Source organism: Diadema antillarum, unplaced genomic scaffold (genome assembly GCF_040938485.1).
Source record: "Diadema antillarum isolate AM-2024a unplaced genomic scaffold, OU_Dant_1.0 scf00000167, whole genome shotgun sequence".
Taxonomy (NCBI): domain Eukaryota; kingdom Metazoa; phylum Echinodermata; class Echinoidea; order Diadematoida; family Diadematidae; genus Diadema; species Diadema antillarum.
In genome coordinates this window covers 3,812,380-3,840,094 of record NW_027271056.1, presented here as the reverse complement: position 1 = coordinate 3,840,094, position 27,715 = coordinate 3,812,380, and the positions used below count along the sequence as shown (strand labels likewise).

The 27,715-nt window shown below is 37.9% G+C and overlaps 1 protein-coding gene across 1 annotated transcript in view; it reads right to left on the bottom strand.

The window, feature by feature from the left end:
* LOC139722579 (neurexin-4-like) overlaps positions 1-27,715 on the bottom strand; it is a 101,175-nt gene that overhangs the window by 7,386 nt on the left and 66,074 nt on the right. The window contains exons 7-17 of the mRNA XM_071633870.1: positions 24,674-24,957; positions 22,096-22,250; positions 20,628-20,777; positions 19,331-19,496; positions 16,295-16,401; positions 15,503-15,610; positions 13,229-13,438; positions 12,266-12,348; positions 3,852-4,056; positions 3,032-3,219; positions 1,205-1,433 (exon numbers count right to left, since the gene is read on the bottom strand). Coding sequence (XP_071489971.1) covers positions 1,205-1,433; positions 3,032-3,219; positions 3,852-4,056; positions 12,266-12,348; positions 13,229-13,438; positions 15,503-15,610; positions 16,295-16,401; positions 19,331-19,496; positions 20,628-20,777; positions 22,096-22,250; positions 24,674-24,957 — 1,885 coding nt within the window. The remainder of the gene's footprint in view (positions 1-1,204; positions 1,434-3,031; positions 3,220-3,851; positions 4,057-12,265; positions 12,349-13,228; positions 13,439-15,502; positions 15,611-16,294; positions 16,402-19,330; positions 19,497-20,627; positions 20,778-22,095; positions 22,251-24,673; positions 24,958-27,715) is intronic.

The window sequence follows — 27,715 nt, the reverse complement described above, 5'->3', positions numbered from 1 at the left end:
CTCAAATGTACCAAAGACAATTCATTGATCTCTGTTAAATATATGACAAGTAAAAAGGACATGAACGATATTCACATCAGCAGCAAACAATAATCACGTGACCTTTTTCCATCCTGCACTTATGAAATATCTCTAAAAAGACCCCTATAAAATGTGACCCGCTACAACAAAAAGGTCCTAAAGTCGCGCACGGTCGAAGCCGTGAAAATTGAGTTTGAAGTCAGAGCATTAAAATTGGTCAAAACTTACGATTTTCTGATTTTGATATATTATTGGAGTCTAACATGTCTTCTAACATCTGTCGAAACTTTGAAGCAAAATAATCAAAGAAAAGACCAAAAAATAGCGTTTTTCTGAGCCATGTTTTTTGGCGTTTCAACGAAGCAGAAACTGGTTCGAAAATTTGGATTGAGCGCCACAGATAGGTTCCGCCCCTAACAACGACCAGAGTGATCTCATTGGTCAGTTTGCTGCTTGCTGCTAACCGAAGCGTGAAGCTCACACACTGCCCAGTCGACTGGTGCGTGCGGGCGGGGTGCGCTATGCTCAGCCGCTTCTCACATCCTCGTCACTGATTGGTTGGTGAGGAGACCGCCGACGCTGATGTGCTTGAATGAACTCTTCGGGGGTTGCTAGGGCTTACCTTCTATTGTCCAGAGGTAAAAACTGACTTGCGTGTCCCTTGATTGCGATTGCGTCGTAAGGAAGACTTTTAGGGTACTTTTCTCGAAACAGTGATTTTCCAGATGTCTCGACATGCTCTCTTTTAAACATCGATATCTCCGCAGCCGATTATTTTTATAAAATGTGTTATATATCAATTTAAAGCAGAAAGATTAGGGGATTATATCATACAATTTTCAAATAATCGACCTCGCCCGACTTTAGGATCATTTTGTTGTAGCGGGTCACAAATGGATTGCCCAGATAAGCAAGATAAACTGACTGAGCTTTAATATGTGTATGATGAAATAAAAACTGCAGGGTGAGCATTACTGTGTCATTGCAGTTATCCAATACAGTCTCACTACACTTGTGGGACCAAAAGATAAACTCTCACTAAATATGTTCAAACTTGTTTTGCCACATGTCTGCCCCGCTGCTGCTCCCCTATTCTAAATATCAGCACCTCAAGTCAAACCCACACTAATCCAACACACAAATCATTGGCATAAACATGATAGGAGAGACACAAGACTTCTACCTATGTAAAGTGCACTGGTCAGTTCAAGGGTCAACTCTGGTCTGGCAAAGGTCACCGTCTCCTTGCTGTTCCTGTCCACCTGCAGCCAGACTGACTTGCGGTCAAAGTTGGCCCGGATGGTATGCCACTGGTTGTCGTTGAGGGGATCCTGCACCGTCGAGGAGATCGTCGTGAGGTCGGCACCGTAGTCGAACCTGAGCTGCACCGTTCGAGCATTGATGAGCAGCCCCTGCAAATAGTATGACAGAATGAGGTGAAGGAAAACTCTTAAGAATTTGAACAACACAAAATCATTCTGCTATGAACATCAACATGACTCAAATGAAAGTTAGGTATAAACAGCACTGAGACAAAGTGCCATCCTGCCAACATTTTTACACACAAAAGAGAGAACATTGTCAAAATCAGCTCACTCCTCAGTCTACACTAAGAATACCTCTCAGTCAATAGATTTCCTGAAATTAATTTGTACTTTGCAGTGTACAAACTTAACCCATTGTCGACGAGTCCCATGTATACTCGGGCAAGGGTCTATGGAAAATGCGTGTTGTAGCAAAATCAGCCCGTACTCAACGGATTAGGTAATATTTGAAAAAAATAAATAAATGTTAACATCTGCAAAGAAGACAATTCCTAGGATTTGAAAACAGCAAAACTAAAAAAAAAAAATCATGATGGCTTATCAGAGAAACATGATAATTCAGTCTTGCCCATCACCTTCCCGTACTAAAAACAGAAGAAAATATGGCTTTCATTTCGTAAAATCCAATGCCAGTACAGGGGAAACTCGGTATAACGAACACTGCTATAACGAGATATCGGTTATAACGAGGAAATTTTCCCGGTCCCAAATTTCCTTCCACACAAGTCTATGTAAAATGCTACTCTTATAGCGAGATCGGCTATAACGAAATAACTGCTATAACGAGATAAATTTTGTGACTTCCAAACAAAGAAAAACATAGTCAATCAAACCTGCTATAGCGAGGTAAAGCAACATGCCTTCGGTAAAGCTTTACTTCGCCTGTGCTGTCATCTTCCGAGATTGTAAAGCTTGATGTGCCAAAAACAGTCTTGTACACACATAATCATTTTCTTCAGTGCACTCCAGCTAGCACTGCATGTTGTACGTGTAAGTGTGTGTGTGCGCGCACACTGATACATGCAGAAAATGTGGTGGGACGGCCATAATGTATGCATGACATCATCATGACGTTTAGCAGGAATGAGGCAATCTGATGCTGTGATTGGCTTTCTACATAGGGAATTCCCCATCTTCACACACACGCAGTCATAATGTACATACAGAATGTGTCACATACACACACAACATTGTGCAGCCCATATTCAAGCTTCCATAACACACACCCATACGATAACCACATACCAATCCACATACGATCTTGATACAATCGCAAGCTATATAAATTTACAAATTCAAACATCTACAATTAATAAGAAACACATTCATGACTTGATATTGGATTTCCTTGGCGAAAAACATCTTCTTACCCAGAAAGGTGAGTAATTCCCTCACACACAATATCAAGTTATCAGTATTGATTGAAATATGATGGGTAGTCCCACATGTGCAAATTAATGTCTTTATGTTATGCCTTCTTTTATGCCTACTGATATAACGAGATATCGGCTATAACGAGGAAAATGACTCGGTCCCGACCATCTCGTTATATCGAGTTTCCACTGTACCACCTAAGTTTCAACATTAAACATTCATCTACATTCTGCAAAATTGCACAGAACGAAGTTTCTGTCATTCTGGCACAAGAATGCCATTATTTCATTTCCTGCCTGCCACTCACTCACCTCAATGAGGCCCTCATCGGCATTGGCAGCAAAGAAGACTGCCCCGGAGGAAGGGTTGCTGCTGTCTGCCGGGTCAACGGTGGTCTTGAAGTCCAGGGTGATGTCCAGGGCTCCCTGGGGTGTGGTCTCCACCGGTAGGGCCATGTGAGCCTCCTTGGCTACAAAGGATACTATGTTGTCCTCATGCACTGAAAAGAGGCGAGAGAAAGAGGACAGATTGTCAGGTACATCCAACTGAGTCATACATGTCATCTTGTAATTCTCCTGTTTGTAAGTGTGCATGATGGTTCTATGACATTTGACCTTCAACAATTGCTCCCGTGAAATATCTGCACACTAAGCCAAACATAAATCCTACCCACAAACATAACCCTAACCCTAATCCTAATCCTCACATCAACATAAACCTAAAACTAACCCTAGCCCTAAGCCCTTGGAGAAAATAAGACCAGAGCAATTGTCACAGGAGCAAACGTCATGTGATCATGCATGATATATATGATGTCTTAAGGTGCTGTTATCATCAGGTCTTGAAACATATAATACAGCAAATGAATACAATAGTGTTGGATAGGGAAGATTTGCTGACAATAATTACCATCACTCTCTGAGATATTTTTTTCTTTTTTGTATACTATTTCAAGTCACTTTAATGTGAAATTGATTCTTGGTCATGAAACAAAGAAGATACAAAAGAATGTCAACAAGGGGAGTACTTGAAACTACATCATTCACTTCCATCATATTGAGTTACACTTTTTTTCTAGGGGGGTGGGGCATGCAAGGGCAGTTGTATGTGGGCATGAAACCATAATCTCACCATCTCCTCTGCACATGAGCTTGCCCAGTTGAAAAGACGCCCTGGAGCCGGCATCTCCCGTGTCTCCAAACCTGAGTTCTTTGACCGGCAGGTTCTCCTTGTCGGTCAGATCTCCCTCGTCCACCTGGTTGTTGGTGTTGCTGCCGTCACAGTTACAGTACTTGGAGCTGTCTGGGGCACAGGTCATCCCAACTCCACAGGCACACTGATTAAAAAGAAAGAGAGAACCATGTCAATTAGAGAGAAAAATTAGGTGAAAAAAACAGGTGAAGCATGATTTTAAACATAAAAGGTATAGAAATAAGGTTACAATGTTAGTGCGTAAGGCAAAGAAAAAATATTATTGTAATGTTTTTAGGGAATCTAAAAATGATATCAAACATACTTGGAAAGTTATTAATAGTGTTTTACAAAAATCAGAGAAGAGTGTTCCAAGTTTTTTTTTTATGTTTGATGAAAAGAAAATAGATGATCCACAAGTTATTTTGATAATTGTTGTACAACTGCTCTACAATCAATGCTCCCACTAGAAAATTCATGTAACCACACTTTTGATATTTTTCTCACAAATAGTTGTCAGCAATCTCTTTTTCTAAATCCTATTAAAGAATGTGAAATTGTTGAAATATGTAAATTACTGAAATGTAGTAATTCTTATGATTGTAATTATTTGAATGTTAATATTTTGAAGAAAATAATTCATTTTATTGTTAAACCATTAGTTTATATTTTTAATAAATCCATTGAAACAGGAAATGTTCCTATTAAATTAAAAATTGCAAAAGTTGTGCCTGTTTATAAAAAGGGGAACTCTCATATATTACAAAATTATCGTCCTATTTCTATCCTGCCTTGTTTTTCAAAACTGATAGAAAAATGTGTATTTAACCGTGTATATTCTTTTTGTTGCAACAATGATATATGTGTGGCGCTCCGACAAAATGAGTCATAAGTCGCACGGGGAGTTTTCCCGTAATGAGCCGAAAATGAAGGGGAAGCACTGCTCGGGTCGAAATTTTTTTATGACGGATTTTGATTCCTTGATGTTTTATCTGTTTGTACAGAAAATTTCAGCGTGTAAAAATGAGTAAAAGTGTCCCAAATCACAGTTTTTCTGAGACAATTTTTTTCGGTTACATTTTTTTCGAACGCTCGCCTTTGCGTTGCGTTTCGCACCTATTGTTCTTGTCCGATCGAGACTCCGCCTTCGTTGCTAGGGTGTATGCTAATGAGGCATTGCTCTTGACCCCATTCAAGACAAAACAAAGCATGGTGCGCGCGGCGGCGTCGGCGGCCAAGCGGCGAGGGCTTTAGAATTACGCAATAATAGTGAGCTGACCAAGGCTTTTGATTGCATGACCAGCGAGTTTCGTTTGATACATGCACTCCATTTCATGAAGTGGTGATTGATGTGACGCACAAATCGCGCTGAAAAAAATTAATTCCAACGAACGATCACGCAAAATGTATGATACTTTATCTATGAGCTGATACAATGATCACATATCGAACTTGAAACCTCTTTATGCGTGTGTGTACTTTTACAACGGTTATTAATTGGCCTCATTAATGAATTCATTCAAATAATCATAACTTTCGTTCCCTGGTATGTGACTTGCTGTTTAAAGTTCATCTCTGGAGATATAGTAAGGCCTAAGTTGTCAATCATTCTCGTTTTTATAAAGTCGACAATGCGTGTGATAATTCGCCAAATGTATGTAATGCGTACTATTATTTCCCTGGTTAATAAAACTTATTGCCCTATTTCTTATGATGGTTTGGGCCATGACGGCATGGAGAGAAATCGGAAGACAAACATTATTAATGCTGAAATAGCTCGTATTCCCTTTGGAGGATATTCTGACTCTTGTCATCTGTGTATTTTTTAGAAGTAGAACCTATTTGAGAAAGGGACAAAAAGTGTGCTTCTTCATTTTGTTTTGTCTTTTATCAGAATGTTTGTAATGATAGCTGTTTGTCGTGTATTGCGTGTAGCTGACATGTGAGAGTTAGTCTGCAAAGAATTTGGCTAACAGCTTTGCGAAGTAGCAGCGCTAATTGCCCATTGAATTTCGTATTCTGAGGAATTTCGAATGAAAGAACTCGGACGACACAGTTCACGCCTTGTATCCGAGTAAACCCCGCATCAACGAAGCCTTAAACAATGAAAGGTAAACTTCCTGCTATCAAGGGGTGGATAATCACGCAACCAGTATTCTTTCTTCGCCATTGATAGCAGAATCAGTGACGGAATGGAGCAACAGTGTTGGAGGATCGGCATTATGTCTGCTAATTTGTAAAAGAATTTTTCAGTCCCCTTTTGTGTTCAGAACCACACTCAGGGACGCTAACTTACTCTATCTCCTACAAGCTATTGTTACTATCTTAAAACGTGAATTTTATGAAAGGTTAAAAGTGATCGCGGAATCAGTTCTTCTGCGTGACACATGCAGGCTTTTATAATAGGATACCAAGCTTACCTGTATAGAAAGGGCGGGAATACACACTTATCGTAATCATCCGGATTTGAGAGTGATACACTCTACTACTATTCTTCATCTTTCCCCCGACAAAGACCATGGTAATTCAAAACAAACAAAGAAACAAACAAACAAGCAGTTACATTATATCAGAACGTACAGAATTTTTGTTTCATGTATGTATAGGTCATCTCTTGATGTATAGTAGGCATTTGTTGTCGTTTTTCAAGCGTTTCCTAATAAATGCCTATAGCGAAAACTCAACACAACTTTTATCAAGGAGGGAAGGGAACTTAAATTTAAATATAACATAGTTTACAGAAATCAGACATGTAAATAAGGCAATCATATACATCCGCACGGCCGATTGTAATCTCTTACTTTGATTATCAAACATAATCGCCTGCATTTACGTGCTTTTTTCTAATTTCTTGAACTTTGCCTCATTTTCTCTTTTTTTTTAAACTATTGCTCGAAACATTTAAAAATCGTAACACAGTCTGCTATCCCACAACATAATATTCCATTTGATTTGTCACTTATTGTTGGTCGGGTGACGCCAAATGTTGGAATCTCGAGGGATGATACACGGCATTTTGTTTGTTGGTTTTCGTCTCATCGCTCAAAAGAATTTTCACTACGATTACAGAGGTATCATCTACAAGACATAACTGATGGTTTACAGAAGAGATCATCAATTCAGTAAGGATTAGTCAAGTCATGAATTCACTTTACCCATCATGTCTAATCGAACTACGACATTGTTTGGGTAACCACGCCTTTTTATTCTCATAGTTCAAACTGATTCTTGACATAATCAAAACAAATAATTCTTTTACATAATTTCTCAAAATACTCAGAAGATGGCCTATGAAAGTCAAAACTTTCTACAAAGATTGCATACGGCAATCTTTACTAGCCTAAACAAGTTTTCTAGAGCAATCAGTCCCCCCTATGACGATGACTTCGATTGCGTTTTGAACTTGTATCGAACTACTTTCAAAACAGCTATTACCTTTATAGTTCGATTGATAAACCAGTCTTTTGAATTCATAACCAACATTCGTAATCGTAACCATACAGTAACATATCATGCATGTCAATAAAAGTTGGAAAATGTAAATGCTATAATAGTAGTGCAAAATAAATGAGTAACGATTATTTTCACACATTCTAATTCCTAAATGATGTCGCTACGAAAATGAAACATGGTTTGACGACTGCTTCAAGCAAATAAAAGTAAAAAGGAATGGGATATACTTCTAATGATAGTACCACGCCGTACAATGCATTTCACTGTATTTGGTAATGTTTGGTTACGTTTCTGTGCGCTTTACGTACGGAAAATGAGATTGATGCTATGAACACACAACGCATTCAAAATGTTTTGTGAAATACACCGTGTACAATATAATGTTTTAGTATACGGTTTGAAACTTTGAATTTGCGAGTCCTTTATAAAGTTATAAGCAGGGTTATCACATTATCAAGAAAAAATTAAAGTATTTAGGGATTCGGATTTGCCCAGAAGACTAACAATGCTATGTATGGCGATCGTTCGCAACAGAGACAATCCTCTTCAATAGATATACAATGTAATTTTGTTTTCATGAATTGAAAGAGAAACGAAAGGAAGTCAACTTTTTAACTTTATTTAGCTTTCTCACCAATTGAACTTGATTTGATCTGCCATGCATGATATCGCTGTCATGTGTGCTATTAATTTTATTAAATTATTTGATCGGCGTGCTTGTTTTTTATGCAGAATATCACAGGTAAGTTTAATTCATTGAAGTTCATAATCTTTGTACATATGGCGTATTCGTTGTTTTGTATTTTCATTTTTATATTATATCATGTGTCCATTATCTGATTCTGACCACGAAAATGTGGCGACTGTTTAAATGCGGAGCATGTACTGGAAAAATGTAATGTCTCCTGCCAGTAATGACAAACTAATTTCTGGTCTATCCCCGCTTGAATTGGAAATGAAATAAAAAAGAATCGAAGTTCGACTTTCAGTAGATTTCAACCGTTTTGTATAGTGCCTGATTCATGTAATGGACACAATTCTTTTGCACAGAAGCAATCACACAACTTTCAGGAATAGATGTACAAGGTGTAGGCCTATGTCTTAATGATTGTATCTCGTGGAAGAAAACTCGTCTCCTTGCCTGAATTTTAGCTTCTTCTTGTTCAAGCTTGCGTGAAAGAAATAGTTGAACATCAATCGCAATTATTAAGAGAGGCACATCCTTAAAAATAAGCACAGGAGTACTGAGACACACTACGAAATAAAAACGGGACTTTTATCACTATTGACAACGCATGACATTGAATTGCTTTGTTTTTCTGGGGGGGGGGGGGGGGGGTAATACAATTGATTATTCTGAAGGTTCGTTAATCATACAATGAAATATGGTTCGCTATTAGCTTAGGTTCGTTAACAAGAAAATTAAGTGCGGTTCCTTTCCGGTTGTTCCTTTACCCGAAAGTAATCAAGCAATCATTTTTTCTAATAAGGTTTGTGAATACAAAACGAAGTGAAGAAGGCCTAAGTATTAATTCCGAATATTTGTCGGTATTATCATCTATACTCCACTTCTCAAATGCAGAAAGATTGCAACTGCAAATGTGATGTTAAAAAAAAATCTACTTAAGCTACAAGTTAATGTTTTTTATATATATATATGCTATGGTATTACAAAAGTGAATGAGAATAATATGATACAGTCACTGTAAACCCAATGTGAAGCTGTCAAGCCTACATCAACCTTTGCTTCAGATATGTATAATATGTGCAGCATTGGCAAGCGTGATAAGCGATAATTACTGTGCACGCAACGCCTATAAAGGAAATGTGCCTAATATGGCGGGAATTCAGAATGTTACGGCTGTATACAGATGCAGCAGAACAGATGCGAAAGCAGTCTTTGATGCTCTGCAACATTACGACCATGTGCGTAATTTGAGGGTTTTTAGTACACGCAAAGAACACGATCTCAAAAGACGACTTTGTAATTCATTGACTTTTTCTACTGATGCTGTCTTTTGAACCCCCGCCTACAATAGGTTCTCAGGTTCTATTTAGGTATTGATACTTGCTAAACGCATCCTCTTTAGTTTCCATTGACAACAACATGGGAGGAGAATGGAAGCGATGAACGCCCTCGCTAAAAGACGCTTCTCGTAAGACGCATTGCGTGCCCGCCTACAATAGGTTCTCAGGTTCTATTTAGGTATTGGTACTTGCTAAACGCATCCTCTTTAGTTTCCATTGACAACAACATGGGAGGAGAATGGAAGCGATGAACGCCCTCGCTAAAAGACGCTTCTCGTAAGACGCATTGCGTGCCTTTTTTTTCTTTCTACTGTTTCCTATTGTTTGTGAGTTAAAAATGTGCGGCAAACCACAACGCAGCCGACACACAACGCATACCGACTCATTCATGCGGCGGCAGCGGCACGCGCGGACACAAACGCGCCGAAGTTTACATTCGGGCTGCCGTATTGGTCACAATCGTTAATGACAGACCTGTCCTGCGATTGGTTAATTATCTTACATACCAAAGCTATCGCCTTATACGGTAGTGCGAGCGATGGAGCATAAACGCCGTCGCTAAGCAGGACTGTTGTATTGTTTCGTCCCGTGAAAGAAACAGGGTGTGAGCTTGAACATAGCCTGAACTTTGAGAGCGATTTTCTCCGTTATTTAGAAAATGGACGGACATCATAAACGTAGTTAATATTCGTTTTTATGATCTATAGGGATGTCGAAATGAGTTGTATTGCATATCAGTGTAAAGCTTAGAGTCTGTAAATTCATATATAGGCATAACTACGATTTCAATTTTTGCGACTTTTGACTCATTCCGACGGAGCGCATCACATATTATCAAAAAGTCAGTACGGATTTAGACGAAATCATTCCACTTCCCATGCATTAATAGATTTACAGGATAAAATCATATGAGCAATTGATAAGAATAATTTTGGTTTAGGAATATTTATGGATTTGTCCAAAGCTTTCGACATGGTTGATCATAAAATTTTACTTTACAAATTGAAGCATTATGGGATTCGTGGTACAGCTCTTAAGTGGTTTACTAGTTATTTAAACAAGCGTTCCCAATATACATTCTTTGCTAATCACTCTTCAAATCAAAGTCAAATTAAGTACGGTGTGCCCCAAGGTTCTATTTTGGGTCCCCTTTTATTTTTATTGTATATCAATGACATAACAAAATCCTCCCAAAAAATGGAATTTGTTTTGTATGCTGATGACACCACCTTATTCTATACCCAATCTGATGTAAGGAATTTAAAAGAAAATGTTGAATATGAATTGGGTAAAGTCATAAAATGGTTTAAAGTTAATAAGTTATTTGTGAATAATGACAAAACATAATTTGTTCCATTTCAAAATAGATGTAGTAATATTTGTGATGTATTAGATGATATTGTTTTAACTATTGATTCTAAGTTATTAAAGAAATGTCATTATGTAAATTTTCTTGGTATTCAAATTGATAAACATTTACAATGGAATGAGCATTTTTATTATGTGAAAAATAAGGTTTCGAAGAGTGTTGGTATTTTATACAAACTAAAAAATTGCTTACCCCGATCTGTTCTCTTTATTTTGTATAATTCGTTGATATTACCTTATCTGTCATATTGTCTACCAGTCTGGGGCAACAGCAATCAGTACAAGTTAAATTCCATTTTGAAACTCCAAAAGAAGGCTGTACGTATTTGCACAGGGAGTCATTATCGTTCTCATTCTACGCCACTGTTTAAACAACTGAACATATTACAAATTCAAGATTTATATTCCTACCATACTGCAATACTCGGCTTTTTTTATTTCAAAAACTTGCTACCAGTGCACATAATGCAAATGTTTAATGTCAATAGCAATATTCATCATTATGAGACCCGCAAAAGTCATGATTTTCATTTGTTTAAAGTTAACTCCACTTTTATTCAAAGATCTGTCAGATTTAGCTTTCCTGTCATCTGGAACTCATTACCAAATAACATTAAGTCATGTCAAACATTAAGATTGTTTAAAAAGTCCCTCAAAAGGTCACTATTATTGAATTATTGAATCATTTATGAAAAGTTGATCTCTCTTATTTTGTATCTATATACCTTAAATGTATTCTTTGTGTGTGTGCGCATGTGTGTGTTTTTGTGTGTTTCCTCATTAATCTGACTTGTAACATATGCCAGTAAAATACCTCATTAGAAGGTTTAAGAGAACTTATTTCCTCACAAGGCTTCTGAAGCTTTCCTCCAAGTTCTCTTTTTTCATTTCACATTTTAGTTAACCAAAGGCTGTATTCCTAAGTTAAATATCTTAAGTGCGTTATTCTGTTAATTTGTTATATTTATTGTGTTATACATTCTAATCCATTATTGTATGCTTTGTATTTATGTATGTATGCATTGCATGTTTGTTTGTTTTTTATCGTAGAAATGAATAAACGAATTGAACTGAAAAAAAAATAAATAAATAAAAAAAAAAAAACACGAACATTCATAATGTCTATTCAAGAAAGGAAAAGCCAACTTGCTAATTCTGTCATGATAGCTTCAAGGGGTAGAATAAAAGTACACATGTGATTGGCAAGCCGAAAGATTAAAGGAATTACAATTCAACTTTTGTTATACCAATGCATAGCCCAAATTTCTTGAACTTGGTTAGATTATCAAACTTTTACAAGAAATATTGGATTTGGTTTTGTTTTGTTTTGTCTTGTTTTGTTTTGTTTTGTTTTTTGTTTTTGTTTTTGTTTTTTTTGCAGAGATACTGAGCAGAAATTATGTCAACATAACAAAGTTCAGTCACAGAAATTGCATTAAAATAAATATCATCATACGACTAGTATCTAGTGGGTCTAGGAGCCCCACCCTGGAGGAAGAACTCACCCTTCCGGTTCCCGTTGCTGCCCCACCCCAGTTCGTCATCATCTGGTCATGTCTGCTCACCCACCAACCGTACGCAGGACCACCTGGGTGGAAAAATCACATACCATGACGAAAATGGTGTAAACTCCTCTCACTTCTTCTATGGATACAAGTACGGGGCATCATTCTTTATACACTACTTCATTAACAGGAGATATAGAAAGGTGCCTAAAAGACAGCGAGACAGTCACACAATGTAGGCATCATATTGGCTGTGTGTGTTTAAGCCCGTGATGTATGTTTATAATGCCCTGACAAACTGAGTAATATGTAGCAACAAAATACTTGTCCGACATGTAAATCTCGCTGTGATCGACAGTATGCCTACAACTTCTCAGCTATACAGCAAAATGGGAAAAAATTGTTGAAAAAAGATCAGCAGTATATTGCTCCTATCTGTTTTGGTCATTTCTAAATTTGATTTTTACAATAAGGGAACAATGATAGATAATCATTGTCATCTTTGGTTAACGCCAATATGGCTAAATCTTCAAAGCATTTGTGCGTGTTCTTTTGAACTTCACAAAAAAATATTACTCATCTCATATCTCTATTTAGCACAGTGAATCTGTCAATTATCAATCAATCAAAGTGAAGCGATAAAAAAATGCCTTGTCATTCTCGAAATGCAAAATGTGCTCTGAGATTTGACATAAAGCTAACATTAGACATAAAGCTCAAATTCAGCACAAAACTCATATTCATTATAAAGCTGATATTCAGAAAAAAATATGTGATGCAACAAAAACAATTGTAATAATTTGGTGACTAGCCGAGTGCCCCCCCCCCCCCCCCCATGCAAACGGGCACTGTTTCTCACTATGTGAATTCAGGAGATTCTACACAAAGCTGATATTCATTACAAAGCTGAGTTTATGAAAAAGATTGAGATATAGTGAAAACTAATATGACAGTGTTTCTCACTTGGCGAGTTCAGGAGCCTGCTGTTGGTACACTGGTACTGGATGAACTGAGTGCAAGCTTCCGAGCTCTCAATCAGGGCTTGCATCTGGTCCAGCGAAGCCTCGTATCCAATCTCTCGACTGAAAGACCCCGGTGCCTCATGGCCAGAAGGCACGTCCATTGTGGTCTCCGTGTCATGACTGACCTCTGTCCAGTGGTAGCCAGTGGTCACTGAAGCAAAGGGTCACAAAAATGGCAACTATGTATTTGTCCTTTTGATTTCAATTCATGAATGTGATATTGGGATAGCGTCATCAGTGTTGGCACTACTCTTAATGGGGTCTTAACAGTACTCCATAGTATTTTTTTTTCACCAAAGTCAAGAGGGACATTGTGGGTTAAACATAGCTTGTCCATGGATGGAATGCAGCTAAAAGGGTACTATAAAAGTGCAAATTTTGGTGGTGCTGAAATTTTTGTGCACTTCCCGCAACCACACTCTAGAGCAAAAATAAAAGCATGTGAATATTTTTGCTTGCCATATGTTCTAGTAGTTACTGTCTTGGTTCTGCAGGACTAAAGACAGGCAAAACTCTTTTTACTCGACCAAGCACGAAAAATTAGTTGTGCGAAAATATCCACTTTTACGGTATGAAAGACATCCTCTCCTGTTCTCAAGTTCAGCGCCTCGTCTATTCTACCCAGGCACTCCCTCTACATTACATATCTCGTCACATGGGAAATCATGTTAATTCTTATCATCATTATTATTCTTTTCTTCTGTCTTCTCCTTCTAATACTCCTCTTCCTCCTTCTTATCTTTTTTTCTTTTCTTCTTCTTCCTATCATCATTATTATTATTATCATTATTATTATTATTATTATTATTATTATTATTATTATTATTATTATTATTATTATCATCATTATTATCATTATCATTGTCATTATTATCATCATCACCATCATCATCATCATCATCACATTTTTCAGTATCATTACTATCATCACTGTCATTATGTCATTATCATCTTTTATTTATCATTATTCAGTCTCATCTTAACTGTGTTAGAAAATAAACAAGTCATCAACCCAGTTGCATATTAATCATCCTCAAGAATAGAATGAGATAATGGTTTTCCAGGAACAGCCTTATTAATGTAAAATAAAATAAAAGCTAGATACTTTAAAGACTGTCATATACAGCAAAACCAGAAATGGAGATAGAGAATTACAATACTCTACTTGGCGAGGTAATCAGGCTCTACTTAAAATCGATAATTGGGCACTTATAGGATTTTCACCTAATTAGATTAAACACAGCCAAATTTGATTGGTAAATCAGACTTAGTCGGCTTATCTCTCATAGATATGTGCACAGCATTCTGGGATACGGAATGGCACATTAGGGACGTCTATTCAGGCAGGGAGTAATTACATTTCAAGGTCTCTGGATTCAATCAATACCTAATACAACATGGTTGATTTGTTACTCTCCTTCAGTCCACCTGCTACAGTCATCTCGCTAGGGCACATGTCATGCCATGCCCCATTTATCACAATTCTGTCTCCATGAATACAAATTCATATGTCCAGGTAGTAGTTCTTTTTTTTTCTTTTTTTATTCTCTTCTCCCCCCCCCCCTCCATATTTTATGACAATTAACAAATCCTACTGCTTTGATCTCAAGTTTCTGAACCTTCAAATAAACATCAAATTGACAAATATGCACGTTGATTCCAGTAACTTACTGTGACTTGTGATCTACTTGCATTTTTCATGATCAATGTGAGCAATCTACACTCTCAAAGAAATACTTTTGTCCTAGTGTGCATTGCAACTTGTCACTTTCTGATGATAAACTTTCACTAGTCAGAAACAAATGTATTAATCTGATAAATCTAAACTATTTTGACAAGTTTCACATTTCCCTTTGTAACGACCTAATCTGCATCAAAATATTGTCTACACAATTTGGATGTGAGTATAATGATACAAAAAAAGGCTAATAGTTCACTCAATTCTACCAAGATCACTTGCAGTAAAACAGGTAAGAAGCATACATTGGAGTTAAGCTGAAACTTGCATAATACAATGTGTATTATGTATACTACTGTACACAGCTTGGCATGACCACACAGAAATTTCACAGCACAACTTCCATTCTCAAAGGACCATCAAAATGAAACTTATCTACAAGAAAATGAAAGGTCAACATGATGTGTGTGGATAAATGCAACACTTTGAGGTCCAGCGAGTGAATAATTTGTAAGGTCAGACCGATCACACCCTCACCATCAATACTGCAGGTCACTGTGAATGGGTCAAGAGGTCCACTGCCATCAACGTCCACTACGTGCTCTCCCACCAGTCCAATGTGCTCACAAAGGTGATCATAATCCGCTGAAATTAGAAATAAACATGTGTTCTTCTTATTTCTTTTTGTTTTTTTCATCATTTCCACAGTGACCTTCTATATCATCAGTGTAACTTTCTGAGCAGTGGTAATCATACATATCATTCATGTTCTTGTTCTTGTAACAGTCATTGCTAGTAGAAATTACAGTGCTCACTGCTATAATGGGAGCCTTGTTTGAGCATGAGAAAAAAAAAACTGTTTCCATGTTCCCTCCAGTGGGGTCACTGTACTGGTACTGGTACTAATACCACTACTATTTCTAAAATTTTGATCACTATGAGCTTCTTTTCATACTAAAAGCAGATGTAGCAAAGAAGAAAGAGAAATCAACTCCTCTATCTACGACTTGAACGGTAATAGAAACTGAAAAATAAAAGACATGACGATAATAATCATTAATATCAAAAGCTACTACAACAAAGTCCACCTTAACAATAATTCACACTATCAATGATTGTTCAATACTCAGCAAGAAAAATCATTTGTTTTCTTAGCTGAATTGATGTTCTAAAATTACAAGAGATACTTTTTAGTTTGTATTTAATATTGATACCATCCTTGCTTAGCCATATGCTTAGAAAACATTGTTCGTTATCCTTCATTGGCATAAAATGAATTATGTGCCCAAGACAGCGGCTAGGACATTACACGTTGCTCTGACATCTTACTTGAATGGCAAACATCTCCGTCATAGCCAGTCCCAGTGCAATCACACACAAATGTGTCCCAGTCGGACGAACACGCTCCACCGTGCTCACAGGGATTTGGGCTGCACCTAGATGTCATGACATTGACAGACCAGAACAAATGAGCACTAAAAATAACAGAGTAAATTCACTACTTCCTGCTGAATCTGTCTAAAGATTGTAATAATATACTTCAGGAGAGTGAAAAAAAAAAATGAAATCGAATGAATGCAGTTCAGCAAAAGTTGCAAATTACACAGATATATATGTAAAATCTAACATACGCAAAGGATACTGCATGATTTTTGGTCACCAGGGAGTGTGAATGTCAAAAGTCATGTAACGAGGCCTCACTAATTTTCTGCCAAAGAGTTATCTTGGTCACAAGACTTCGGTCATGTGGTTTTGATATCACTTTGTTCATTAAAACCTCTTCTGTAATATTTGACTTAAAAAGCATAACAGATTGCCTTGCTCATAACTCTACTCAACAGAAATATGACTGATATCCCTGGCAATCTTAGGGAACATATTCTCGAGGAGGGGAGAGGGGAGGGGTGAAATAAAGACTCTTAAAATCAAAGTTTTTCATATCTTTCTGAATAAATTTGATAAATAGCACAGCACATAATGTTCCATACCAACATAATAACAGTTATTTATAAATGCCCTACAACATTACAGGCAGTAATTTACTGACATCAGGAATCAGAATAATTTTTTCAATACCTTGTCTGATTTTGAATAAGTTGTCATACACCAATAGCTTCTGCATCTTGACCTACTCTTCAAGTAACTCTGTCTTTGGGGCTCAGATCAGTGAAATATCAAAAGCTTGTCTCCTAACAGTCCCCAGTACATCATCTAAATTTAGTCATGTCATGAATCATCTGAGTAGATTATCCATGATTTAATCCCTCTTGGTCCCAGACTGGCTGGATGATCCACTTTAATGCCCAAATTCACATCCTGTGTCGACAGAATCCTGCTAATCCGAGAATACCACCTGTGACCCGACGGAGGCTTTCCCCCCATTCTTCCTGGGCTCCAGAGAGCAGGGGATCAACTGAATCACAGGATGAAAATTCAAACGTGGACGATCCTACCATGTGAGGCATGTTTGAGCCCTTTACAATGCACATTGTAGGTAACCAATGGATCATGTATCTAGCTACATGTTTAAATTGTTTTTTAAGATGTTTTCAAAATTAATGACTTCAGGCCACATATGGTCAAAGGTGTCCACAGGCTGCACATAACAGAGAGAAGTTGTCTCCCTAGAAAAAGCACACACTTGTAAGAAGATGCATATAATGGGATAAATACCATACACCTTTCAAAATTACAGTAAGCATGACAAAAGGTTAATGAATGATGACAAATGTAATATAGAGAACGGGCAACAGCAACAATTTAGGGCAAAAGGGTGGGGGGGGGGGGGAGATAGGAAGTACCTTTGCCCCACATAATGCAGTAGAAACTGTTCTGCCTACCTTGGAGCAGTCACATACGTCTCTACTATTTCACTATGCCATTAGACAGAGTGCAGAACTTAGCAAGGGCACTGTTTTACATGGTTACCCCCATACTGCAGTATTTGCCATCACAGTGTGCAGCTTTTTCTTTCACACCATGAGAAAAGCTTGCTTTTGGATGCAATCTACTCTTCAAGGTCAGGCAGTTTTCTTTCCTTCATTAACCTGTGTTACAGTGCAAATGATTAAAGTCATGGGGTAGAAACAGTTAGCACTGCATCATCTTAACCAATGTCTTCATTCTGATAAGAGACTCAGTGATGGATCTTCTTGTAGATGTACTTGTGATAAAAACACATAACCTTTAGCAGGCCTTGACACCTAAGTATCTTCTCTGGTGGCCTGTTTAGGCCACTAAAATCTTATGTTCAATTTTGGTGCCCCCACCTCCCCCCCCCCCCAAAAAAAAAAAAAAATGTATTGTCCTAAAACAAAAGAAAACATAACAACCCATTTAGAATATCAGTTGCCCAATCGGGCCACCAAAGGATAACTTTTTTGTTTTATTTGGTGGCTAGAGATCAATTTTTAGTGGCCCACAGCCGACAGGCCACCATTAATGTTGAGCCCTGCCTATTGCAAGTACAGCAACCTAGTGTGCCTACAGTACGGGACAGTGAAAATTGTCTTATTGCTTCAGGTGTCTTTTTGTGCCGGCGCAAAAGAACAGGGAAATATGGGGAGGTGGAGTCAGAGGAATTGCCCTGATGTGGGGCCTTGGTATACTGTCCGATCCCAATTACCTCCCCTTCTCTCTTTTTTCTTCTTCCTTTTTCACCTCCTTCTCCTTATTTCTCTCTTTCCTTCACTCTTTTCCCTTCCTTATTAAAGCTGTCAATTATGGTTTGTCTGGAAACATATTTGTATATACAAGTACATCGTCGCTGGGATGACAAGACCTTGTGTCTGAAATTTTGGTGAAAATGACCTTTATGGATTAATGGTCAAATAATGGGTTAAGTGATGTCCTGTCCAAATCCCAACTGTCTTACTCCAAAAATGAAGCCGCCATGGCATGTCAAAGTAGAGGCTATCCCATTCGCTATAGTGCTTTGGCCGCCATGTTTTTTGGCTCTCCTGAACATTTGACATTTTGTAGATACGAGGACTTGTCGCCCCAGCGACGATATGTATTTGTCATTTTGTATAAATTGTGTCATGCATTACATGTATAATCATGTAAGTGAACTAGTGCAATTATATTTTTATGAAGAGATTGTTATGGTTTATATATATTTTCTTTTCTTTTTTTTTCTTTCTTTTTTTGAGTTGTAACCAAAACTACCAGAATGTAAAATTTATGCCTTTATATTTCATTTTGTGCATGACAATAAACTTGAATCTGAATCTGAATCTGTACACATCTACATATCATGTGTCATGTGAGAGCATTCTGAAGATACGGGCATATATGGGTAACTATGTGCATTTAATGTGTCATTCCCCCTATTCGTCATCAATCCACCAATCAGTCATCACGTACCAATCAAAGAGTGCACAGGTGTCCACTTGCAATCCTTCCATGACGACTCCCGCCGGTAGAGAGCCGGTCTCCAGGCTTGTGATGTCGACCGCGACGTTCTGCAGGTGGATTTCGCTGATGCAGCCTCTAAATCCCTCCAGGTAGGGTTCGTGTATATCCGGAATGGCTGAATGAAAGAATTAACATGATTAAATAACACAGCACAACAGCATTTATAAAAGCAACAGCAATTCTTTTAGCTGCTGCCTCCATCATCTTTTCCTTGTAATTCGGATTTCTTCGCATGCTGTAAATCATCACTATAATTATCACAAATATTTTCTGTATGGTATTTTACTTCTCAGAATATGTATAGCAAAGTTTTTTGTGTCCCTAATACCACAAAGTCTGTATTACTGTCAAACCTGTCTATAGCCACCCCAAGGGAGATGAAAAAAGGGGCCATTGTAGACAGGTGGCCGCTATAGACAGGGTTGTTTTACATGGCTTTTCTCTTGGGGGGAATTGTGTTTAGTGGTCGCATATGGTAGGTCACCGCTACAGATGGTGGTCGCTACAGACAGGTTTGACTGTATTAACAAACAAAAATCATGATGACTTACAATGTGTAAAGAAAGAAAAAAAAAAACCAACAAAGACATCTTAGTGGACAAGTGGATATGAAGGGTCAGGTTATATCTAGATCAGTTCACACAAGCATAAATTATATCATGAGAGAAAAGTCTTGTCATTTTACCTACTGTCCAGCAAGAAAGGCATTCAGTCACTTCAAGTATTCAAGATAGTATACTGTTAGTGACTTATAAGTGCCAGCATTCAATGGCACCAGAATATCTCAGTGAGTCCTTGGTAAGGTACGCTCCCTCTCGTAATCTCAGATAGGCTCAGAAAAATCTTCTCAAATGTCCTGTCACCATAACTAAGTTTTATGGTGAGCGATCTTTTGCTCATTCTGCTCCCACACTGCAGAACACTGTTCCATGTTATAATAAGGAAGCTTCCACAGTTTTAAAGTTCAAAACTTCTCAAGACATTTCTGTTTAAAAAGTATTATGAAGTAGTTTTGGTTTGCATCTATGGTACATACATTGTACAGTACACCTCTTTTTTTCCATTTTCATCCCACTCCCTTAAAGCGCATAGAGACACCACAGTAGTGATATGTGCTATATAAGCACTGTATTGTTATTATTATTATTATTATTATTATTATCACTTATCTGTACTCCTCAATGTTAAACAACATCAGAAACCCTGGAAGTGTAAATGAGAATCAAACACAAGGGACTGTACTCACTGCTTCCTCCGATGTAGAATTCCGACGTGGTAGAGACAAAGCTGGTGTCTTGTGAACTGCGACGGTCAACGCCGTCCACTGTGACAATCAACTGGCCATTGGCTACCTCCACCCGTACTTTGTGCCACAGACCATCATTCAAACCAAGTACTGCAACAAGAGAGAGAGGTATAGGATGGAATAAGCAACAACGGAATATGTGGACAGCATAACCTTATTTCTACCAATGATAATTTCAATAACTAAACAAGCTGATGAAGTCAGGCTTGGCATTGGCAGTAGACAAGGAATTTCTCAGTTTGTCTGCCTTTAAAGGCATAATATACCATTTGAAGATGACACAAAAACCCAGCTTTAGTGCTTCAAAATAGTTCTAAAATGTGAGTTAGGATAGAATCAACCAGTGTAAAAATTTGAATCAGTATAATTAATGTTAAGTATTGTTAAATATACAAAATGTGAGCAATAGTTATAACAAAAACATTTTAAGACTAGACTGTCTATTGCGAAAAAGTGATATCTCCTTGTATTTTAGGCTATATTGCAAAATTGTAGGACGTTTTGTGATACAACTGACCTACACATATGCATCAAATGTGATATCTCGAACATTTTTTAGATCACTGCTCCTAAAGGTAAACTGCACCTTTAATATTTTATCTGAATTTATACAAGGCAGATTTCATGCAGTCATAAAAAAAAAGAATTTCTTGAAGATGCACAGCTTACATGCATTTTAAGGATATTCTCCAAACTGTAATGTTACGATCCATTCTGGCACGTAACATCATCAACGGACTTTGAAGTAATTATAGTCTTTCTTTTCTTTCCACCACAGCCACACATTATCTGATACCCAGACATTACACTGAATGTACAGATTTCCCCACCCCCATGTACATGAAGCACATAGTAATACCCATCATTTTCTAATATGCTACAACTAGGCTAAAAACAAGTGAAATATGAAAATGCTGACACTCCCACATTAACAAATGTAGCTACCATACACATGATATAGGAGACACCAGAGACAGAGAGCAACTTTTGTTATTATCACAATTTTTGTTCATTTACTATTAGCTAAACTTTGTTATAACCGGTACTTCATTTTTCCTATTTGATCCTCGCCATATTAATACTTTCATTCTGTCTTGTTGCACAAACTGCATGATGTGAATTTGTACGGTGAAGTCCATAGGGTCGACCTTTTGATAAGTCAAGGTCCTTTCCCGTATCCAGCGCATTTTTACTGTTTTCCTTTTCCTCACTTGGAGAAACATGCCTTGGTGCCATTTGTATTTTGCTATTGTGTGTATGTCTTTGATGTACATGTCTATGTATATCTTTTAAGGGATGTGAAATATAATTGAATGAATGAATGAATTTCACCATAAATATCAATCAGAGACTACCCCTTGACATTGTGTCTTATAGATCCCAGTTGGCGGTCAGTGGTCACTCTCACCTGTGGGGATGTCACTGGCCTGTCCATTACCACTGGTCTTGATGGAAACGATGAACACAGAATCACGGAGTCCCAGGGCGATGAACCCACCATTGGCCATGGCATTGTAGAGAATCAATGAGTTGTCGTCGAACGTCCGGAATCTCAAATGAATTCTGGAAAAATCAGAGGAAGGAAGAAAATGAGCCACATTCACCCCTATCTTGGTAGAATCGTAAGTGTAGTGAAGGAGAAACAGAAAGAGTGAGAGTGAGAAAGGATGGCAGAATTCAACAATGATAAATCACTTTTAAGGCCCATCTAAAGGCACAGATAAGGATGAAACTTATATACGACCCCATGTCTACTTTTGATTAACTATACTATACAAATAGTGAATGGTCACGAGTGCAATGGTACAAGATTTCGCATGAGGTGAAAGATGAAGGCGCTCTATTCAACGAGGTGAAGCCGATTTGAATAGTGCGCCTCATCTTCACCGAGTGCGAAATCTGGTTCCAATGCACGAATAAAGACCATACACTATTAGTTTTATACAACACCTCGAACGTCAACAGATATGGTACTCTCAGATTCTTGAATATAGCACAAAAATGGCAACCATTTTCCGTGAAAGACGAATGAGTAGCCTCACGGTCGCAGTGTACGTACACGTACATACGTACATATGACATGCGAAACGAAATTGTTTACAAAATGAGTCACAAAAGTATGCGCTTGTAAGCGAACTTGTAATTGTTGAATGCGCGCGGCACATGTTTGTTTATTGTGACATCAGAGCGCGTGCAATTGAACATTTTGGTCGAACCAAAATTGCACGGCTGAGACAGCCAGAGCGTGCAATAGAACGTTTCCCTAAATGTCACGTGATGGGCAATCGACCAATCGGATAGCTACATTCTAAATAGGTGTTGTATAAAGGCCTACAAAGAAAACATTTCCGGCTTCTTTTTTATCAATCTATTTATATACCTGCTCAACTGTAACTCTAACTGTCAAATGTAGTGGATATGACTAACCGTGAGTATAATCAAGGCAATGAAATGACAACATGATAACATGCTCCGCTTTGATGACTGTCATTTTATAGCAATTAAGGTGAGCATAATGACCAGGTAATGTGTGAACACGGAACTCTTGCCACAAATAGCCGCTTTTGTCAACACTTTCGCTCCTGATGGCAGAGTAAGAGACAGTATAGCAGCTACAAACACTGCTGGACTAATGAGAAAATGGAAGGCAAAATGAAATGTCACTGCTCAAGCAGAAATACAATGCATTGTTCCAAAAGGTGAACATTTGAAATGTCACAGTGATTTACAGTGCATGTATGCATAACAGATGATAGATCTAAAGATAGACATATATAGATATATACAGATCTAGATAGATAGATAGATAGATAGATAGATAGATAGATAGATAGATAGATAGATGGATGGATGGATGGATGGATAGATAGATAGATAGATACACATGTAGATAGATAGGCACAAAGACAGATAGACAGACAGATAGATGAATAGAAAGATAGATACAGAGATAGATAGAATGATAATTCTCAAGATAGACATAGATAGATATAGATTTATCTCGATAGATAGATAGATAGATAGATAGATAGATAGATAGGTAGATATATAGATAGATAGATAGATAGATAGATAGATAGATAGATAGATAGACATACAAAGGCATGATAAACAGATATTTGTCTCATCACAACCTTTGTCTTCTAGTTTTTCTGCCAACTAATTACACCATCTGCTTCTCATGCAACACAGATAACATCATCCCTGTTTGGGTTTCACTACACACAAAAGCCATCGGAGAGAAACACTGTAATGACAGGCGTGTGATGAGATTGCAATTTAAGTGGGCGTCAAGCGACTCAAGTACCCCCTAATCAGAATCTTATATATACAAAGCATACATTAGAGCCTCGACTTCTACTGAACATCTTCTGATGCAAGTGCCAGATCTAACTAGTTGCTCATGTAATACTTGTTTTAAAAGAAATAGACAAACATCAAAGATATAGTTGTGTCTTTTAATGAAATTGCTTTCTGTAACAATGCATAACAACTGCAATTAACATGCAAAAAATAGACACAAGCACACAAGAACAAGAAGATAAAAACTTATGAAATGAGATAATAACGGTTGAAATGAGTTGTTTAATGCAGTTGTTATCACTCTAGAACAACATTGACAAACACACAAATGATTAATGTGACCATGTTCCCAGGCTAAAGCTGATATACCATTAACTTGAAGAACCTTGACTGTATGATACAGTCAGGTCTGAATTTTAAAACCACCACCACAACAACAAAAACGATGTGCTGTCTTTAGACACAGTGCTCAACGAATTCTAATGGAAATCCGCTTCATAGCTGTCTTTGAAAACAGGAGGTCTGTACATTTAGACATTCGGTAAAGTACACGTCGGTTTAAATGCCTAACATATGGAGGGAAGAATTTTTGCTCCTCATGACGGTGTAAATGATGCAATTTTACGCAATGTTTCATTCCAATGCCTCGTAAGGAGGAATGTACAAGTCTGACCAAGACTTACGTAAAGTTGTTGAAGGAGCCCTGGACAGTCCACTTCAGATAAGACTCGACCGTCGGGAAGGTCACCGTTGTCATGCTAGAGCTGCTGCAGCCCTCCATGACGCTGCCAACGGCCGAGAAAGCTGTCCTACCTCCGACGATGACCACGTTGATGATGTCCAGCGCGATGCCGAGCTGGCTGGGGTCGGCCGTGTTGCTGATTCTCACCAACTGCAGGCAGCCGACAAAGTTGTCGTTCACATTGTGGAGAGACTTCGCCACTTCCGATGCTCCACCTACTGTTATCTGTTGTGAGTATTTAATAGACATAAAAAAACAGATATGGTGGCTTGATTCCACTCATCACTTACAATTTTGTAATACTTTGGGTTTGAAAATCAAGTATCACCTGAAAGTAGTTACGGACAGAGAAAAAAGGGTAAGTCCACTTTGTGATTCACACACAAAAAAGTGGAAATTGTCAAATGAAGCTGCTGTGAACACAAAACAATTTAGCATTTACAGGGCTGCCAAGCTACATGTATGTACAAAACATACAGATGCACAGTAAGAGACATTTTGAGAGCAAAATTCACATTTCCATTTACAAATGGAAAAATGCAATGCATAGATACTTCATATATGTTATAAGACAAAAGTTCAGGAAAAAATGCCATAAAACATATATCATTAATTTTGACGAAGAAGGAAAAAAAAAAGCAGCTGCATAGCAAATATCATAAGAATACACTGGCTAGTTGGCAGTTCTGTGCTTTCATTTCACAAGGGGATAACATTTTTGGTCTCATACCTTTTCAATACAAGAATGTTAAAAAAAAAGCAATAGTTTCCCATAGGTGCACATACGATCTAGTAAAAACAAACCACCCCATGTACAGCCAGGGGTGTATCCAGGATTTTTTCTGGGGGGGTCGTAATCACGATTTTTGGACCTTTATCTTCGCGAGGGAGCGATGCGACCTAGGCCGAGGGAGCGGAGCGGCCGAGCGGGGGGAGGGTGTGGGAGGGGGGTGTCCCCCCTCCCACGGTAGGGAGTTTTTGAATTCTATATCTTAAAATGGGGCCATTTGGTGCATACAAAAGTGACTTTTTAGGCATACTTAAAAACCCCATTTATGTTAAAATTGGTGATAAAACCTGTGTTGGTCACTTACAAGTTTGTGAATCGGTAAGTTGAAAACTGCATTTAGGCCTTAAAAAAGTTGCTGACTAGCTACACCTTCTTGAGTATATAGTAAAAAGTGTTGCGGACCATTCAATACTAGTATTCCAGAGTTGACAATATTTTCAGATAGTCAATCCTGCCTAACTTTGCCTCTGTAGCAAGAAAGGATTCTAGAACCTCTTTGAATTGCAGTGTCCTATAACTAGAAGCAAGTAAGGAGCAGGCGAGCGCAAGCAACCGCGCGTTGCTGTGCCGCCCGGCTGTCAGGACGCGGCGGTTGTCATAGGGTAAGGTGCGTGTAATAGTAGGCCAGCTGTAAGTGTGTAGTCTAGTCAACCAATTCGATGAGTTGCTGATGGGAGACAGGAAAATCGGTAAACATGGCAGTGCGGCTTAGGCCTAAGCCTTAGATATAAGGTATGGCAGATTAAAACTAAGTTACGGAATTTACGAGGTTTTTGACAATTTGCTGGAATACCACCTGGTCACTTTTTTTTTTCCTGTTGTATATAGATAGGGTAAAAAGCCCTTGAAAAACAAAAATGTCTTTTACAAAAAGTGGACCTTTTGAAAATTTGGGGGGGTCGTACGACCCTTCCGACCCCCCCTTGCATACACCCATGACAGCTATGACATTAAACCTGTGCTCCCAGGCACCTGATATACTACTTGATATGCCTTGTACATTTGCCGCACATCAAAGACATGAGGTAGAATGCTCATGTTTCCTGTGTAATCCTAACCAATCAGCGTGATTAGAAAGGGGACTTGGGGAGAAGTACATCTAGCACAAGAGAAACAGGACCTTGATTTATTGGAAAGACATGAACTCAGCAACACTGTACAGATAGCAGGTTCTTATGAGGAATGTAAATTATGTGTATGGTGTGGCTGCTACCCTTCTGGTAAAAATTTGACAACCTTTCAAACATCACACATATTACAAAATATCACAAATGCCCTCTGTATTCTCGACGTAATATATTTTGTCATCATTGATTCTCTGGTAATACACTTGGGGCTGGACATTACTTACTGCAAAAATCACTTAGACAAATACAGTTTGTAGGCAGTGAAATCCAACCATTGGAAAAGACTTTGCATCTTACATCAATACACATCAAGAAATAGCAATGATTTCCCCCAGCCCCCTGAGAAGAAAGAAAAGTGTAATTATTTGTTGGTAGATGTGCCATTATGTGCCCTCCCTATGTGCCATGTGTTAGGTTCATCAGTCCCACAATGAGATTGTTACATGCAGGTCATTACAGAGTGATGTGTACAAGTTGTGCCACAGACAACAAATTGCTTGCTATTATGGATAGATCTGCACATACTGATGATTGTAATTAGATTGCATGCAATGATAGCATGTTGTTGTTTTTGTTTTCTGGTTGTTGTTTTTTTAGTTTTATAATATTTCAAAGATGCTTGTTTGCTCTCCCCCTCTCTTTATAGTCATATAAAGACTCCCTCTCCAAACATATTCATTTCTCCTGTCATCAAAACACCATAATGACCACACCATGTCAAGTGGACTTTTAATAGTTACAGAAAAAGCCAGCATTCAATCTAAAAAAAAAAAGTTTCATTGAGATCGGACTTAAAATGAGAAAGTCATAGAAATTTGAAATTCTACATATTTTCACAAAAGTGATATTGGCAGTAAACACATGGTTATGAAAATAAGCTGAGGTGATGATATTCTCAACAACTCTCCCATTAGTCTTTCTACAAAACTATCACAAAATCATGCTTTTTGGTTTATAATTTTGGAACTACAGAGTATCAGACAACCCTTCACTGCACCCCAGAAGTTATCATTTTTACTTAACAGTTTATTGCAACACAACAAATATTTAATGTGAAGGATAGAAG